The sequence below is a fragment of the Seriola dumerili genome, unplaced genomic scaffold, assembly GCF_002260705.1.
Source record: "Seriola dumerili isolate Sdu_G_001 unplaced genomic scaffold, Sdu_1.0 BDQW01000068.1, whole genome shotgun sequence".
Lineage (NCBI taxonomy): Eukaryota > Metazoa > Chordata > Actinopteri > Carangiformes > Carangidae > Seriola > Seriola dumerili.
The window spans coordinates 5,886,873-5,905,493 of NW_019174323.1; the positions used below are offsets into that span (position 1 = coordinate 5,886,873).

Here is an 18,621-nt window from a genome sequence, read left to right on the forward strand (position 1 = left end):
AAACACAAACGACACATAGTTAAAATAAAAAAGGAACAGAAAGTGATAAATGAAGAAGACTGAAATTAATTGAATGGGTAGGTGTGTGTGTGTGTGTGTGTGTGTGTTGGCTGATCCCTCTGTTCCTCAGGAGAAATTCACCAGGACCGACCCCACATTCTCACACACACACACACGCGCACACACACTCGCGCACGCACACACGCACGCACGCACGCACGCACACACACACACACACACACACACACACAAGCATACCACAAAGCAAGCCTCTGCGTCTTCCTCCTTCAGTAAAAGCCGTAACTTCATATTGCGGCTTCTGTGATAGAGAAACCAACCACCAACAAACCACAGCTGCTCAGGCAGGTCTTTAAAATTGTAATTTTCTATTAATTCTGTACAGATTATATATTTTATTTACACACCGAACATCGTCAGTGTGGATACAACTCAAAAGTTTGCAAACATTAACTGATGTCCAGTTTTCCGCTGTCCTTCTGTGCTCACTTCTGTCTGCTGGAACTCACATTTTGTTTTTAATACATTTTTGGAAATCAAAACTTCTGATTATTTTAAAGTCTGCAGCACATACACGCCGTCAACAGACAGAATGATCCACAGAAACTGATCAATTTCCCATCACTGTGAAGCTGACATCAAAAGTTCACACCCTTCCTTGATTTTTTTTATTTTATTTTATTTTTTTATTATTTCATCTCTGGCCTCGCACAGTGCTGCATAGACTTTAAACTCTCATAAACAGAATCATGACAGCAATTTCAAATGCACATCTGGTTCATCCGAGGCCAAACATTGGAGCCAGATGTTCGCATCAACAAAGAAAACTCAACTGAAGCTGATTGGAACAAATCTGGATTATACCAATTACTGTAATGACTGGTTGTCAGTGCACCTTTATTTTCAGTTTATCTGTGGACGCTGAAACCAGAGTTTAGATTTTAAATCATTTCCGCAGGTGAGAACTCACCAGACTCCAGCTCGAGCTTTTAATCTAGGGCTTAAATTCAGATGCTCACACCTGGAAAACAAGAGTTGGGCAGTGGGCAACGAATCCCCTCACATCTGGAAACAAACACACACACGCACGCACACATTATGGATGATTGGAGCAGCATGGGGAGGGGATACTAAGGCCATGATTAAAGGGGAGAAGATACAGAAAGAACAGCATTTATTTAATTCCATTATGTCTTGGTATGTAGATGTCCTTCACTCTATTGGGATTCAATCATATAAAAAGTGTTTTGCTATCTGAGGGTCATTTCTGCACCCAAAACAGCCTTTCAGTGCTAGTAATACAGACAGTACACCGACTACAGTCAACATCAGTCGCCCCCCCCCGTCACTCGATCAGTCTGTTGCATACATAATTGTTCACGTGTGTATATACACATTACCCTCCCTCGTCAGTTATTCTGCTCCTGCTGTGTTGGAGCAGGAGATTTGAGGCAGAGTAAAGCTCTATTAACATCGGATCCTCTCTCTCTCTCTCTCTCTCTCTCTCTCTCGCTCGCTCGCTCACACACACTCTCACACACACATGCACACACATTACCACTCACACGACAGTAGATCTGCCAGCTGGTCTGTGGCAGACAGTAAGGAGAGCTTTAGTTTATTAGGTTTTTAAAAAAAAAGAAAAAAAAAAGAAAAAAAAAAGATAAAGCGCTTTCTTTCTTTCTTTCACAAGGAGGGGTGAACCAGGCAGGGGTCAGTGGTGGGGAGTCATACAGGTGAACATGGGAATTTCAGATAGGGGGGTGGGGGGTGGGGGGGTGGCCTAGCTGAGAAGCTGGCGGATCTCCTTGTGCATGTGACACAAGAAGTCCACGTATGACGCTCCCCCGCTGGCGCACTTGTCCTCGACCAGGAAGTGCCTGAATATCAGCTCAGCTCTGTCTTCCTGTTTCACCACCATCAGCTGCAGGAGAGAGGAGAGAGGAGTGTGAGACACAACGAGCGGGACCCGGTTTCAAACCTGTGGACTTCTTTATTTTCTTTATTATATCCAAGTAGGGCTGATTCATCTTCTATTGATTATTTTCTTAATAAATTGACTAAAACTTGTGTCTTTGAAACATCTGAATATTTTAACGGGGCCCAAGGGCTCTTAAACAAAATCCCTTATTTTAAATAATCAATTTGCAATTATATAACAAAGAGAAAAGTATTAAATCCTCACATTTGGGAAACTGGAAATCAAAGACAGTTTGATATTTTTGCTTGATGATCGACAATTTGCTCGACAACTGATGATTCAAATCTATCGAAATAGTTGCTGACAAATGTTTTGTTAAATTTCTTTATTATTTTTAGATGTTATTTCAAAATTTATATTTATTAACCAAGTTTAAATAAATGTCCTGTTCATCTTCTTTGTCTTGATATTGATACTTTAAATGTAAAAAAAAGGGGATGTGAGGAAAAACATGTAGACTTTTTTTTACAGTAAGGCATCAAAAAAAAATAAAAATAAAATAAAATCAAACAAAAAAAAAATATTGTTTAGATATGGATACAGACACTTAGTTACCAGTTACTGGCACTGGTATCAAAAAGTGTTTTAACTGGTACCCAGCCCAAGAAGGGACAGAGAAAGAACAAAAGAGGGAGACAAAGTGTTTGGACTTAAAGATATCAGAGGGGGAATATGGAAGAGAGAGCGCTTGCCTTCATGTATCGTGATCGCTGCGCTCTGAAGGAGTCGACGATCTCTCGGAGTCTCTGAGAGAAGGGATTATCCAGCACTGGCAGACTTGTCTGCAAGACAGAGCACAGACATTCAGAAGTGACAGACTAACACAAGGCTGGGTGTTTAGAATGAATCAATATCACAGTAACACAATATTCTTCCAATATCGATAAATCACATTATGCATGTAAAACACACCCTGATAAAAAAATGTGTCACAATGTTCGAATTTACATCACAAAAAATTTAATTTAATTTGTCTGTGACCCTGACAACTCGTTTTACTGTAGAGTGTAAAATATGAGCGGAAAGAATTGACTGTTTTCTACTGGAGAAAATGAAATTCAACTTTTACTGTCAGACAGGTTAAGATGAAACAATATATGTTGTTAAAAAAAATTAAAAATAAACAGCTTGTAATGTTGACTTCTAGGTGTCGTATTAACTGTAACTGTAATTTCTCACATGACTAACTGATGGACTGCAGCGCGGTGTGTATTAGAGATGAGTTCGGCCTCACAAACACAAACTAGGATTAAACCATCAGCTGTGGGTCGGTCGGCGGGGGTCAACAAACAACATGGCGGTAAATCCATTTCCTCTCACCATGCTCGGGTCGATCTGGCTGAAGCTCGGCGTGCCAAAGATGTTGAGCAGCAGCTCCTGCTGAGCGCTGGCTCCCACCCACAGGAAGAGGTGGAGCCCCGTCTCCAGGAGGTAAACGCCACCTTTCGACAGCCTCTCCTCCGAGTCCCTCACCGCCACCGGCAACGACCCGCCCTCCAACTTCATCTGGAAAGTTAAAGGGGAGTGACAACATGAGATGAATATGTTAGCCTCACCATCTACTGATCAAACATTACATGTAGTCGAGAGTCTTACATTTTCATCCCCTGTAAACATGAATATTACTCTAATGGCACAGATGAACTGAGCCTTTTTCTAAGCCATTTTAAACCTTTCTTTAGTGTGTGTGTGTGTGTGTGTGTGATCTCACCAGTGGCAGCAGGCGGGGGTAGAAGAAGACGTGTGTCTCTGCGACGTCCATGCAGCTGATCAGCTGCCTCAGGTAAGCCCGGTCGTCCAACGAGACGTCGGCTCCCGGCAGCAGCACGTCGCTCTTCAGCACGCAGTTCAGATAGACCGGTAACAGCTTCATGCACTCTGGGAGGATGAGCTGGAAAACACACACACACACACACACACACAAACACATGTCACAGACCAAGGTAACATCTTCAAATAGCTAAATACTTCATGATAATGTGTAAATTTGAGTTTTCTTGACTGACATGTGACAAACGAGCGTCAAGTTCATTCCGGACGTTGGGAATAGTAAAAAAAAAAAAAAAAAAAACTTTTCAGATCTTTCAAATGCATTTCACAGTCTTTTGTCCATTCGTTGGTCATACACAGAGGGAGATCCAAATATATGATATAGGGCTGCAACTAATGACTGTTCTCTTTATTGATCATTTTTTCAATTAATCAATGAATTGTTTTACCTTTCAAATGACAGTGAGTTTTGAAAAAGCCAGTAAGTGGATCTTATTCTATTTTCTAATAAAAACTAAACTGAAGTCTTTTGAGTCCTGAACCAAAAGTTGTGAAAATGTGGATGAAAGAAGCACAAATCTAAAAAGCAGGAAACAACAATGGAGGTTTTCTCAGTACCTGACCAGCTGATGAGGGGCTCGCGCAGTTCTTCCGGTAGCAGGCCAGAATCTGAGCGCACTGGTTGACCAGAGTGTCTCTCACCGCCTTAGTGGGGTTGTTCAGGATGCCACGGAAAGCTGCCCCACACACACACACACACACACACACACACACACACACACACACACACACACACACACACACACACAACACACACACACACACACACACACACACACACACACACACACACACACACACACAGATAGAAATTTTCGAAAATGTTTCTGTACAGTTCCATCCAAAACATATTGGCATAAAATTATACTTGAATATGTATCTTTGGATTATTTGACATGCACGTTACATTGCAAAGACACTGTATTTCGCAGAATATGGGAGCCTTTTGTGTTATATATTGGTCTAGATATCTCTGCTATGTTCACAAGAGGGTTTGATTGGACCGAAGCGACACCTGTCCTGAGTCTATCACCTGTTTGCTTGTTATTGTGAATGTGTCCGAGTCTGCGAGCCGAGAATTGTTCTCACCGTATTTGGAGAAGAAGTTGATGATTGTGTCGGTCTCACAGTTGCGGTAGAGGTCAGCCAGCTGAGAGCAACAGTTGACGGCCATGTTGTGGATGCGGAGACGCCTCTGTCCGCTGCAGCTGGTGTACAGCACGGCGCACTGCGGGGAAACAAATGAGACGGATACGTCACGTTATCTTTTTACAAAATGTAAAAGGGTGAGGGTATTTAAGTAATTCGGTAAAGCCACTTTTCCTGTTGTGTTTCTGCTTTAAAACACCGCTAAATCAGTCCTCCACATCCTGCAAGTTGTAAGACTATCCCACAATATCTGATTTAAAAACCCTAAATAAAGTGTGTTCCCTCCAAGAAAAAAGATTTTGTTCCAAAGACAGATGTGCACACCTGCATGAGCGCCCCTGTCTCCTCGCTGAGCTTGTCGTCGTGCTTGAACTCGACGGTGATGGCCTTGTCACAGTCCAGGCCTGCCAGCTCCACATCTGTGGTGTTGCTCATGAAGAAGGAGCCGAAGAAGTCAGTCGCCCGGATACCTGAGGGGAGGGGAGGGGAGGGGAGGGGAGGGAGAGGGTGAGGACGGAGCCAGGAGAGGACACCGTCACATTTCTCTCAATCTTGACTAATTTTTTTTTTTTTTGTTGTTGTTGTTGTTTTCAAGTGAGGGGAGGGGGGAGTCTCACCTGTGCTGGTTCGCACCCTCATGACGGCATCGAACCCGACTAGTTTCTGGACGTCTCGTCTGAGGTCGTTCAGGAACCGCTCCTGATCTGACTGAGCCTGGTGATGAAGAAAACAAAAACACACTGATGAGACACGTCATCGTTTCAGCGGCAGTACGAAACAAAACGAGAAAACCTGGAGCAGGTCCAGAGCGAGGCTGGAGGAGGAGGAGGAGAGCGACTTCCCCTCACCTGGAAGTAGGTGTATTTGTAGACTGAACCTCCGGTGGAGACGGGAACCACCCCTAACGTGGCAACATCCACGTACTGGTTGGGGAAGAGGAAGAGATCTACGCAGCAGCCCTGGGCTACACACTCCTTAGCGAGGGTGCTGTAGAAACCCACCTGAGGCTGAAACAGAGACTGAGGAACGACAGGAGAGGGAGGAGAGTCAGTGTGGAGTAAATGATAAGATACGTATCAAGGAGCTACATACGCAACACATACAGCCGAGTACACAACAAAGCACAACTCTGCTACACTACGCGTTCACCTTCTCCTTATCCGTCCCGATCAGCTTCTTGTCTTCTCTGTTCTTTAATTTCCCAGGAGCCTCGGCGATGGGCAGAGAGGTGTGAAACACAAACAGCTTCCCTGCACAGTCCGCAGCCTGAGAAAACGACACACGGCAGCATATAAATCATCATCAGCCGTGTCGGCAGCTCTGTACAGGTCTAGTCTCGTGTATCCAGGGGTGGATTAAGATCCATCCGAGTCATTCCTGCATATTTAGTTTGAGAAATCCAAACCTTTTCGACCTGAAGGAAGTGTTTACAAAGAGCGACGTCACACAATATTATTCCAAAAAGCTCCAGGAACTTTAAGTGACAAAACTAAAATTCTGGAAAAAGGTGTCATTTCTGTAACTTGTCAGGAAAACGGTCGACGTAGAAAGTTTAAACTGAACAATATAGTTTTGTTCTCTTGTGTTTCTACACTTTTGTTTTTCATTGTCAAACTCTGAATAAATACATCAAGCCTTTGGAAGACTTCCCAGACTTTGCAGAGTAGTTACCTTCAGTGCCTCCAGTCCTGCCTGGATCACGGGTCCAAAGACCGTCTCCGTCTCCCTGGTGTCTGCAAACATCTCTGGGATCTGGTCCAGTAAACTGGCGAGCACAAACATTGTGTCATTAAATGGGATCGATTTTTGTCTCTCCATAGACACCTCATGTATCTGCTAATGTGCGAGCGTCTGCTTCCCGTCTGCCCCCACCTCTCGATAACTAGCCGGCTCTCGTTGACGTTGACCAGGAAGCCGTCGAGCAGGGGCACGAACATGTCCGATACGTCCGACACCACCAGCATCTGGGGCTGCGCCAGGCTCCCCTTGACGTTGTAGAAGTGCAAAACCTTGTTGTAGGTGACGAAACCCACCCGCACCACGGAGTCCATCTCTGGGTTCTCCCTGGACGCAGAGGCGGAGGAGGAAACGGGGGGAAAAGGTCAAGATCACATTTCTTTACACGAACTAGAAGGGAGCGTCTAAACTAACAGAGTGCAGTTTGTTTAGTAAGTCCTCATGATTAAGAGGAAATGTTTCTCCTTCATCACATCCCCTTCTTTCTTTTCCATTTCTGACTCTCTCTGCTTCTTTACTTCCTCTTTGCTGCAAGCTTGATTTCTTCCTCTCCTCTCCTGTCCTTCCTTTCTACCTCTTCTATTCAATCTTTCCCTTCATCTGCCTTTTCTTTACTGCTCCCATTTATTGCTTCCTCTCTTCCTCCTTCACCCTTTCCCTGCTTCTTACCAACGCTTCCTCCAGCGTGTGTGTTTGTGTGTGTGTGTTTGAGCACCTGGGCAGGTAGTCTAGAAGGGTCTTGAGTTCCTGGCAGACGATGCTGACCATGCCGCTCTTCACAGCGTTGTAGGACACGTCGATGAGGAAGATGAAGGCTGGAGGCTGAGGAAGCTTGTTGTTCTGTTGAAGACAGAAGGAAAAAATTCTCCGTATGAAGACGTGTAAATAACACTAACACATTAACCACAGGCAGACTCTGGAACATCACTGTTTGTTCAGTTCAACATGTGGTGGAGCAGTAACAAACAGAGACGCTACATACGGATCTTTCTCCTTGAAGGCATCCCAATTAAATTTACTGTACTTTGTTTTCTAATGAATATATTGTAATCACTGATTAAATCCAAGCATAAAACCAGTCACTGTGTTGGTGTCACACCTGCACTTTCTTATTAGTCAAAGGAAAAACCTGAATCCAAAGTCAGAACCACAGAGAACAAGGCTCAACAATATAAATGACCGCTCCACCATAGCTGGGAGAGTCAGGATCAAGAGAGATTTAGTAATGCAAAGATGAAGAGATAAAAAAGAAATATATATATATATATAAATTTATCTACTCTATCAGATAATTTGACAGAAACTTCAATATTGGTTGGACTTGTTCTTGTTTCAGTTTCCTGTCCCATCAATACCAGAATCGATCCAGAACCAGTATCAGAGTAACAAACTGTTTTGTTATCTGCCCTGCACAGCCTCATTTCCAATCTGATGCCCATTAAATAAAATGTACCGAGCCAATTTTCCTGAGACTGATTTGCAGCAGTAGCTTACAGGCTTTGCTTTTATTTGCTCATTGGATAACAACTAATATTTCCCGCGTCGTTCTTGGACAGTACTGTTGATGGCTTTTTAATTATTATTCTATCATTCTGACTCCCTCAGAAAAACTCATAAAACAAACTCCTAACTCCAGAGAATTCATTTTGCAGATCCCCGAGGGAATTGAAGGGTAAACGATCCGTTGCGGACACATAATAATTAGGTAGCAGGTCCTACCTTACAGTAGTCGACAGTGGCCAGGAACTCGTAGCTGCCCAGCGAGAGCTCCGGCCTGTCGTAACAGTCCACCCTCTTCCCAGTGTGGTCCAGATGCTGGAAGTAATGTGGAGGCACTGTGGGGGGAAAAAAAGAGAGGAGCGATAAACATAAATACAGTTCAATTTAGAAAAACATGTAGCTTGCGCACGGTTGACATGAACACAGACACAAACTCACCCTCTGTGACGCAGCTGCAAAACCCACACTGGAAGCGGCGACCTCCCTCTATGAACTGCATGTAGGGACACATGTAGGCCTTGCAGCGGTTGCACCGGATTGGACCGCCCTCGCCATGGTCCACCAGGTACGGAGGGGTCTGCCGAACAGGTTCAATGAAAGGAATAAGAGAATCACAATTCAGGCGGTGATGTGTGCCACACTCTTAGTAGTTCATATTTACACCCTCTTTTGTTTTTTGTTTTTTTTCCTGCCAAAAAGGATGCAACGTAGAACTAATCCAGTCCGAATGAATATTGGTTACACATGTGGCGAATGCCGGAAACCAGGTCACGCAGCCGCTCCCATCTCTATGGTTTTCAGAAAAGATTATCCCGCTGATGTTACAGGCATCCCGTGACAACAACTACACATCAGGCATTGCCCTGAAAACTAATCTTTTTTCAAATCAAGCTCAGGGGAAAAAAAAAAGAAAAGAAAAAAAGTCCCACCTGTTATGAAAATCTCAGCGGAGGATAGAGCTGCACTGTGGTACGTACAGATGAAGAGGGTGAACTGCAGAGGAAGCTTGCTGATGGCTAAGGTTAACACTTGTGTTTTGGGCAGCCTTGCCATAAGTGCTGTGTATTATGCATCTTCCTGCTTTTGCTTTCAAAGAGCTTTACAATGAACACATTTCCTCTCTCATCGTGCAATAAAAGCTGCATTTCAATAATTAAATTAAATATAACATTTACAACACTGGAAAGACGGGGGAGGGGGGGGCTCACCTCATCTGGCGGCAGCGTGGCGAGGGGCTTGATGACGGCGGCCAGTGGCACTTGAGACTGCTTGGCCATATCGGCTGTGCAAGGCATATTGTACGCCGTACAGCGGACAAACCTGGGACTGGCGTTCCCTAAACACAGACGCAAACCTTCCATTAATATCACGATCACTACACAGCAACATCCTCACTTCTCCCGCAGTAACAAGTTGGGGAATAGAAGAGATCTTGAGGATGATTTTGTAATCAAAATCGCACAAGTTTAATTCTCTGCAACTCTTTGGAAGAAGAAGGAAGGGGAACGTGAATGAGCAACATTTCCTCAATAACTGAGACGCCGCCAGATTTTATGTTTCTAACGAAAGTTTAACCGACCTTGGTCTTTGACCTGAAAGTTGGTGGTGACCAGCGGTGGGGCCTGACCTCTGACCCCTGTGGTGAATGGCTCGGTGCTCTTAGCCTTGTCATCCTCTATTACCTGGATCTGAAAAGGAGAGGGTACACAAATATTCTTAATCCAGAAATGTTCACACTATAAATACACACACATACACACGTTTGAGTGCACATGACACTGTCCCAGGTCTCACTAAGTCTAAAAGAGGAACACCCATGCAGGAGAGGACTTTCACACAAACCCTGCAGACACACACACACGCACGCACACACAACCCCTACAGACACACACACACGCACAGGCATGCACACACACACACGCACACACACAGCTACTAAACACACAATCTGTCAACATTCGTGGACACAAACTTCATTTTCAAGCCAGGAGTCAGGTGACAGATGGAGGAGGTTCATGCTGAAGCCGTTTGTGTAGATTCACAAATATGATAAAAACAAAAACTCAATGACATCCCCTTGGAAAAATGTCAGGATTTATCAAGGCATGCCATCAATGCAAGGAATTGTGGGTAAGTCAAAAATGTTGCAGGCTAGCATGCACAGCATGGAAAAGGATTAAGAGGGGGAGTGACTGTCTGAGGTTTATGATGAATGACAAACTCAAGACAAAAAAAACTACAGTAGTCTCAGTTTGTCCAGACTATGAGACTATGATGAAATGAGAGTGGTGTCATTCTTCTCATCTAACTCTACGCAAAATTCAGGAAGTAAACGTAGTTCCAAAAATGATGAACTTTCCTTTAAACTGTAATTTACTGTGGTGTTTTTATGTGGGCATTACAGCTGGAATGAACAGATACTAAAATGCCAATGCAGCATCAGTCTATATTTACATTTCCTACTGGACACAGAAACATTAATACAGCAAAGTCTACATTGTTCTTATTTCCACCAGGAGCCCGTCCCTCACGTTGTGAATGTCACTGACTCCGAGGGGTTAGAAGGAGGGAACAGGAGGTGAAAGCCGTGGGTTATCGCAAAGCGAGCAGAGACGACAGGATGAAGCAGAGGAAGAAGCAGGCACACAGGAAACTTACTGGGCTGGGGATAGCGTCTGGATCTATTCTATGTCTTGATTTCTGCACAGCCGGCATGTCAGACGCTTGCTTTACATTCAAAAGTTTGTCCAGCAAATTGTGCGAAACGGCACAAAATAAATGAATACAAAGAGTGAAAAGATAAAAAAAAGGGAGGGTGAGAAGAGAGAACTCAGCAAATACTCTGCTGAGCAGCAAGCAGCATTGTTGTTATTCAGACAGAAACTGGTCAGTAGTATTGATTATAGATTAGTGGTATTGTAGACAGTCAGGTGCAAGGAGATATAAACTAATACACCAGTAGCCTGTTTGACACACATGCTAAGCAGCTTTAAGGACACAAACAAAGTGAAAATATAACTGTTAGATTTCTGTGCTGCTACAGCTGGGCAGTATCAAGATAGTCCAAGGGTCAAAATCAATACATGCTGTGAAGGCCAGTGGAGAATGTGATGCCCCAGGTTGAGTAAACTCATTTATATGGATTCATTTAAAAAAAAAAACTTTTCTTATTCCATAAATGACATAAAATTCTCTCTTTTTCATAAAGGCGCCATAAAAAACAGCATTATGACAATAAATACAGTAAACAAAATGAATGAATAACTCCATGTCAAAGTCAATTATAATGAACCATGACAGCTGTATGATAATGACATTCATTAAATATTACATTGAATTATATACAATAGTCATTAGAAATCCAGTTCAATAAGAAGAATAGGAAATTACTGCCCAGCCCTAAGTGGTGCACGCAAAATCATATACCCTCATTGCTCATATTATTAAGTGCACCTGTACAATCCAACCTGAAATGACCACAGCCAGCGCCTGTGCTGTGTTCGGGCTCCATTTTGGCTGCCTGAGGCGACCAGCTGTTTTTTGGCCACCGTTTCCGTGTCTCTTCGTGAAATTTATAGAGTTCGGTTTTTGTTGACATCGACGGAAATGTGTAAATTGAATGATATGTTTATCTCGGAGATCATAGTTAGGTGGTGTTGGACTGCATTACGTTGTACTGAGAGGTGTTTCTATTTTTTTTTCTCTATTTAGATAAATTAAGGGAGAAAAATATTAGAAACACCCTTCAATATAATACACTACAACAACACACCATCACTGTCACCTCAGTGGTAATTTGAACAAACACCGCTTTGACAGTGCCAAAAAACTGTCATCATAGACTGTACAGGTGTACCTAATAAAGTGGTCACTGAGTATACATGTCATGCTTCAAAGTCATCTTCCCTCACAACGACCCTGTCTCTAAAAACGATGTGAGGAACAGAAACGACCGGAGATCAACAGGGTGTTGTGTTGTGTTGTGGTGTCTGCTCACCGGGCTGGGAATGGCATCTGGGTCAAGTCTTTTCTGTGCAGGTGGAGCAGGAGCCGGTGCTGGTGCAGGGGCTCCGTAGTTTGGTTGCCCGGGATAAGGGCCTGCATAGCCAGGCTGAGGGCCTCTCACCTGCCCAAACGCACCTGAAGGGAGAAAGAAAACAGCTGAGCAATGGAGAGAGAAAACAGCTGACAGTAATCCAGTTAGCTTCCACTTAGCTGCAGTCTCCTCACCATTCTGCTGAGGAGGGTATCCTCCCTGCATGCCAGGCTGAGATGGAGGCTGCTGCAGGGGCCCAGGGGGGCCCGGTGGGCCTTGCGGTCCTGGAGGCAGGTGGTTGCTCTGAGCCATAGAAGTGGGAGGCATCTGAGCTCTGGGAGGAGGTGGACCTGAGTGATACGGGGGTGGTTGGGATGGAGGGGGCTGCTGCTGGGGTGGCATTGGGCCTGGGTATTGGCCGGAGGGAGTTGAGGTTGGAAGAGGACCAGGAGGAGGGAAAGATCCAGGCTGAGAGGAAGGAGGGGGTGCTCGAGGTTGGAAGGAGCCCTGGGCTGGGGGAGGCGGACCGGAGATGAAGGCAGGCTGGCTGACAGGTGGAGGTGCTGAGGAGAAGGGGGGCTGGGATGGGGGGAAGGACTGCTGTGGCTGGGACGCTGGGGGAGCAGGAGCTTGGCTGGGTGGAGGCATGGGACCCGAGTAGGAGGAGGGAGGAAAGGTTTGCTGAGAGGAAGGAGGCGGCGGCGCAGAGGAGGTGAACTGCTGTTGAGAGGTAGGGGGAAGAGAAGAGTTGAATGGCTGTTGCGAAGGAGGCAGTGGGCCTCCGTAGTATTGCTGAGAAGTTGCAGGGCCGCTTGGAGGTGGTGGCTGGGTGGGAGCGGAGGACGTGGGGGGAGGAGCTTGGGTGTAGGAGGGCTGAGGTGCGGCTGAGTAGGCGGTACTGACAGGAGGCTGGGAGCTGTGAGGTGGAACTGAGGAGAGAGAGCGACAGACAGTGTGAACGTCTCCTGGTGTCAGAGTCTGTGACTGTGACTACGTGTATTTACAACACACACCTGTCCACATTTCCCTCATTGTTCCAGGAAATTACATTGCACTCAAGTATAACTCCATCCATATTTACCATATCCTGGCCCTGCTGGGGTTGGTGGTCCGGAGGTGATCTGCATCCCAGTCATCTGGTTGGTCACCTGCTGTACTGTGGGTTGGGGCCCGTAGTGTTGGGGATAGCTGGGGTGCGGCCCTGACAGGTTCATAGCTCCCTGGTTGTATGGCTGCGAAGCGGCAGGCCTGGAAAAACACAAATCATTTGGTGTGTTTACATGAAATCAAACAGGTTACAGTTGGCTTCCTATAATAAGCTGATTTCTTAAACTTCGTACAAACATAATGGGGGTAGGGGATTAGAGAGACCTGGTTTCCCCAGTTACACTACACCTGGAGAACAATGATTTCTCTGCCATGTGTGCAGGTGACAGGGTTTTAAGTGGCTTTTTTACATGGACACATGTGCGGAACAAAGACTTCAGATGGGGAAAGTAGCAGCAGAGAGACTTCATGAAGGGAGAGATCATAACGCAGCACAAGGTTCTTCCTTCCATCCAAAGTCTGACTAAATCCAACAAAGACAAACTGACATCCACAACCACTTTCCACAGCTGAACATCTGGATATTTGTTTTTAACGTTCAACCACAAACAATGCATTTGAGAAAAGTGGCTCATCTATCTATCTATCTATCTATCTATCTATCTATCTATCTATCTATCTATCTATCTATCTATCTATCCTTTCTGATGACAAGAGTTTCCTGCATTAATTCTCGCTTGATGGACCTTTCTGGTCTCTGGTCTTTGCAGCAACCTGACCTTATTTAGCATTTAAAACCTGCACATACATAAAACGCACAGCCCTGAATATGAGCAGCAACTGGACCTCCCGTCTTCTCTCTGTTCACTTACTGTGCTCTACGTTTTAAGCACGAGCACCTGCTGTCTATTACAATTCATCAACCGTCTCTTAATATGCATCACATTGAGTGCGTTTTTGAATAATTTGCTTTGCTTGTTTTCTGCTTTCACTCTTTAACGAACCACACGACAGGAGTAGTAGTTAGCGGAGCACCGACTCCTGGGGGTTCAGACAGTCTCAGTGCAGTTGTCTGGTGTCTTTAAATGGATTGTGTCAACCACGTGACTGAGCTGAAGGGAGGGCTCCAGAATTTGAATAACCTGCTTCAAGTGAACGCACTTCAATTGGGTTTGGGTTTCTTTTTTCTTTTTTTCTTTTTTTAAACACCTACAAAGATGTCACCCTTGTCTGCAGGTTGTTTAAATGAAATCACAGGTACATTTTTGCTAAACAGAACAATCAATAAATATGTAATTACCTGGGTGGCGCTTGCGTCATAGGTGGGGGTCCATTCTGCATATCCCCTTGACTGTGACTGTACTGATTATATTGTTGAGGCGCTGAGACCGGCGGGGGTCCAGAGGTGGGAGGACCCCTGGCAGGACCTGAAAAGCAGGGACAAAAGATTACACACATACCTACACACAGAAATACCTGCTACGAATAATCCTGATATCGGTCTTTCTCATGAGACGAGATTGGTGCAGCAAGCTAAACATGGCTATTGGCCGCGTTTTAGAACTAAATGAGTTCAAAATTTTGCCTCTGGAGTTAGAAGCACAGACTACGTACTGAAACCAGGCTGGCAGGGACTGCGCTAAGAGGGTGAGTCGTTTTCATGGGACCAATGATCTGATCAAGGCTGGAAATGAACATGAGAATCTACCTAAAATCTGTCAGGTTGACAGCTTGTCTTTGTTTTTGCTGTTTAATGGGAAACATCTCTTTCTCATCATTAAAGCGGAATTGACATTTCTGGTTACTACAAAACTTTGGTAAATAAAAGGGTTAATAACTAGTTAGTTGCTATAAATAATAGTCTCTGACTCAAAAGCACTTCTTCTATTGTACGCTGAGAAAAGGTCGTGGCAGCAAGATTAATGCCTGTAGCTACAGAGAGGACTCGATGATTGCAGAGCATGAGGAGTGTGAAATGATTGAGAAAAAGAGAGGAGGCAGTTACCTAAGTCAAGAGGAGAGGAGAGGTCAGAGACTGGGTTGGATGCCACAGCCTTAGAGGGAAAGCTTGTGAAAGGAGAATAACCTGAAATACAAGAAAAGAGGGGAAAGAAGGCAAATACAGAGAGATGTGGGAAATGCGTAAAGCAACGTGAAGAAATGAGAGGGCAGTTGAGATTTAGATTAGTGTGCACTGGCACAGTGCTTTTCTCACACACATACATGATCACCCACATGGCAGGAAGCAGGTAGGACACTCCAAGGTTATGGCGTTGTGAATGCTTGAGGAGCATCACAGCTGTACTGGTATCACTCTCTCTCACTGTCACTCATTCAGACGCACTGTCGCTCAGAAGCTGCATTTTACCTTGTGGCGGAACCCCAGGCTGGTAAGCTGAAGCAGGGCCGTTGTAGGGTGGGTAGGGGGCGGGGTAACCTCCATCCAGGGGAGTGTAGCCGGGCTGGCTGTAGCCAGGCTGGGGCTGGCCGTATGGAGAGGCCATTGGAGTGTGCTGGTTTACATTCATCCTCAGTTCATCCCTAAATCTGGATAAAATAGTGACACAGTCATAAAGAGACTCATCGCCAATTAGGACTAAACTTAATTAGCCTGTTTCCAGGATGTATACTGAGATGCCTGGAGTATAAAAGCTTGTGAGATGATGTAGAGGTGTTAGAAAAAGATAATGGCTCTTGTGATAGTTTGGTTTCCAGTGAGCCTGAAGGGACGGCCTTTCTTTCCAGGAGTGGGGAGAATCTTTGCACACAGCACTGCTTGCAACAAAAACACAAACAACTGTTCTTAGAAATAATGTTTACTGCTAACTAGTTGTCCAATTTAGCTTAACGGTCCTCTAGCTATAGTACAGTCCTTTATGTTTTCAACTGAAAACAGACTGACAGAATTGAAGGCAGTCTGAAGAAGACAAACTTGATCCAGACTGAGCAGAGTTTGTCATGCCCCTGAACTAAGAAACAAGAAATTTAAACACTGAGTCTGGACAGCTCTTAAAGTTTCTACAGTCAGTCACAAATCAAACTTTCTTATGACATCAATATTTCCTGGTTCATTGACAACACCTTTATTGGCTTTTAGTGTTTGTCTTGGCCACACCCTCAGATTGTTTCTTTGTCACTTACTATTGAGTTCACACACACACACACACACACACACACACACACACACACACACACACACACACACACACAGCAACAACAACTACTGTACATGACACCGTTACCACAAGTCACTTATCCTAGACCAAAACTTAACCAATAATTTAAAGCTAAACAGACACAAACCTCAATACTTGTAACTTATACTTCCTCAGGAATGAGGGTGAACTTAAAGGCCTGATACTGTGAGGACAGTGTGTCATGTGTAGTGCACTCATGCGTGTGCCTGAGTAAAACGCTTAGAGGTCCTACCAGCCGAGTTATGACAAGGCCCCAAAAGGTAGCTCAACTTTCTGTGCATGATTACTTCTTACATTTCACATGACAACTTAACCCTTGCTAACAGACGTACACGAGTGGCGTAGTTTACTCTCGTGGCTTGAGGAGACTGGCCTAACCTATATGACAGAGTGATGAGTATCATCTAACAGACAAACACGGGCTAAACGAGCGGGGCCTTTGAATAATTCAGCAGTGCAGGTGCCACAACGAGAAATACAATCGCTGGAGCCGTACTGCTATTTAGTATGTCGGGCCTACTGAGTGACCCACATCTGCTCCCCTGGCTGGGGTTGCACAATTAGGGAACTGGGTTAGCAGTTTCGAAATCCTTCGGGATCAAAGACATTTGAGAAGAAAATCAATCACCAGCTTCGGAGGGGGTAAAGTGTGACAACAGGAAAAGCTGGCGAGCGTAGCAGTGTGTTAACGGGATCAAACCTCAGTGCCGCATTACAATTAGCTCGCTGGCTAGCTAACATTAGCAACACAACATGTCAGCCAATATCTCAAAACACAGCCTAGTTCAACAAATGATGCTGCTAACAGCCACAAGTCTAAGAACAACACATTTTGTTCAGCAAACTTTCAAGTCATGAGGGCAAACTTGACCTGCTAACGCTCACAGCCGGACAGCTTGGATCACGATGACAGCAGCAGGGGTTGAATCAGCTGTGGCCGGATCGCCACAACCGGAGCTAGCAACAGTTAGCCCACCAGCTAAGCTAGTAAACCTCCAGGTATTTCGCCGAGCGATGCTAGCCGTGTCTTAGCATTAGCTAGCATTGAGCTAACGTAGCAAAATCCAAGCTCCCCTGTCAAATTGGGCAGGGATGTCACACAACAACTGGTCTCAAATCGAAACCTACCTCCGAAGTGTTGAAAATAGTAAAGGCTATCCTCTGTTCGGAGAAAACTGTGATACCCGGTGGCCGACAAACTCTGGAGCCGATGTCGTCCCGGGGTGTTTCTCACTAATCCCTCCTCGGTATCAGAAGCGGACATTCAGCGGAACTGCTGCAGCGCTGTGCCACGTCCACATCCGGACACCCGCAGAGGGACTTCCTCCACGCTCACCTCCTCTACTGTACCGGAGCCACCGGACCACAGCACCGGTGATTGACAGCAGTCCAAGACCAAGAGGTTCACTGTAAAAAATAGGAGCTTAATGTTATTTCAAGACTCCAGCACCACCATGAGTTATTCCCTTCAGTATCAGCAGACTTAGCCTTAAGATATACAGGAGAATAGTCAGTTACATGGAAATGTATCTGTCTATGCTGAAGAAAGGCTGCAAACTGTGTAAGAGTTATGTTGCAGTTAATACAGATGAGTCTACAGATCCAAATGGAAGAGCAGGATTTTCATTCTCCACTTATACAGTTGAGGTGGTAGCAATTGTTATGTCTTTATTGTGGGTACAACAGGTGAAACTAGACAAGGCCTTTTTGTGTTCAGACTTTAGTTCAGAATTCTTATCTCAGAGTAGACAGGACATAATAAATGATAAATGTGAAACATAATTCAGATTTCGAAAAATGAATATATCAGTTACATGAATTTGTGTTCCAGCTCACAGGGGAATTCAAGGGACTGAATTTGAGCTGGGACTGGCAGATACACTAGCCAAGGAGGCAGTATAATACCATGGAAATTTAATTTGGCCAAGTAGAAGGAAAAGGAATAATGCCACCCGCCATTAAAAAGGAGAGGAAGGAGACTTTAAGAATTGCACTTTGTTTCTCTAGCTTTTGAGATGGTAATTTTGAAACAAGTACAAAGTACAGGCAGGTGGGGGGAACGTGTCCGTTTTCACACCAGCTTTGCCATGGAAAAGAACCCTTCTTGGCTCTATTAAGTTTCCCTC

At 44.8% G+C, this 18,621-nt stretch overlaps 1 protein-coding gene across 2 annotated transcripts; it reads right to left on the bottom strand.

Annotated features, from left to right (window-relative positions):
• Positions 1 to 201: 201 nt before the first annotated feature.
• On the bottom strand, positions 202 to 17,751 carry sec24c (SEC24 homolog C, COPII coat complex component). Of its 2 annotated transcripts, none has more exons than XM_022742588.1 (23): positions 17,624 to 17,751; positions 15,667 to 15,845; positions 14,599 to 14,725; positions 13,333 to 13,499; positions 12,446 to 13,180; positions 12,213 to 12,355; positions 9,795 to 9,903; positions 9,424 to 9,551; positions 8,654 to 8,792; positions 8,435 to 8,550; positions 7,431 to 7,555; positions 6,851 to 7,042; positions 6,650 to 6,743; positions 6,128 to 6,244; positions 5,827 to 5,997; positions 5,596 to 5,692; positions 5,303 to 5,448; positions 4,919 to 5,057; positions 4,388 to 4,506; positions 3,711 to 3,890; positions 3,320 to 3,505; positions 2,692 to 2,781; positions 202 to 1,942 (listed from the first exon to the last, which is right to left on the bottom strand). In XM_022742588.1, exons 2-23 carry the CDS (start codon positions 15,824 to 15,826, stop codon positions 1,802 to 1,804), a joined length of 3,621 nt encoding a protein of 1,206 aa, XP_022598309.1. In that variant the 5' UTR covers positions 15,827 to 15,845; positions 17,624 to 17,751; the 3' UTR covers positions 202 to 1,801. The 2 variants fall into 2 exon arrangements, with proteins under 2 accessions (XP_022598309.1, XP_022598308.1); XM_022742587.1 differs by lacking the exon at positions 17,624 to 17,751 and adding an exon at positions 17,367 to 17,394 and having other exon boundaries at positions 1,802 to 1,942.
• Positions 17,752 to 18,621: the final 870 nt, after the last annotated feature.

Excerpts from the sequence above, each read along its gene's own strand:
- sec24c (XM_022742588.1), bottom strand. The coding sequence starts at position 15,826 with ATGAATGTAAACCAGCACACTCCAATGGCCTCTCCATACGGCCAGCCC. Across the intron at positions 5,058-5,302 it reads AGACAGGGGCGCTCATGCAG|TGCGCCGTGCTGTACACCAG; the intron begins GTGTGCACATCT and ends GTTTCCCCGCAG. Across the intron at positions 1,943-2,691 it reads AGCGATCACGATACATGAAG|CTGATGGTGGTGAAACAGGA; the intron begins GCAAGCGCTCTC and ends TCTCTCCTGCAG.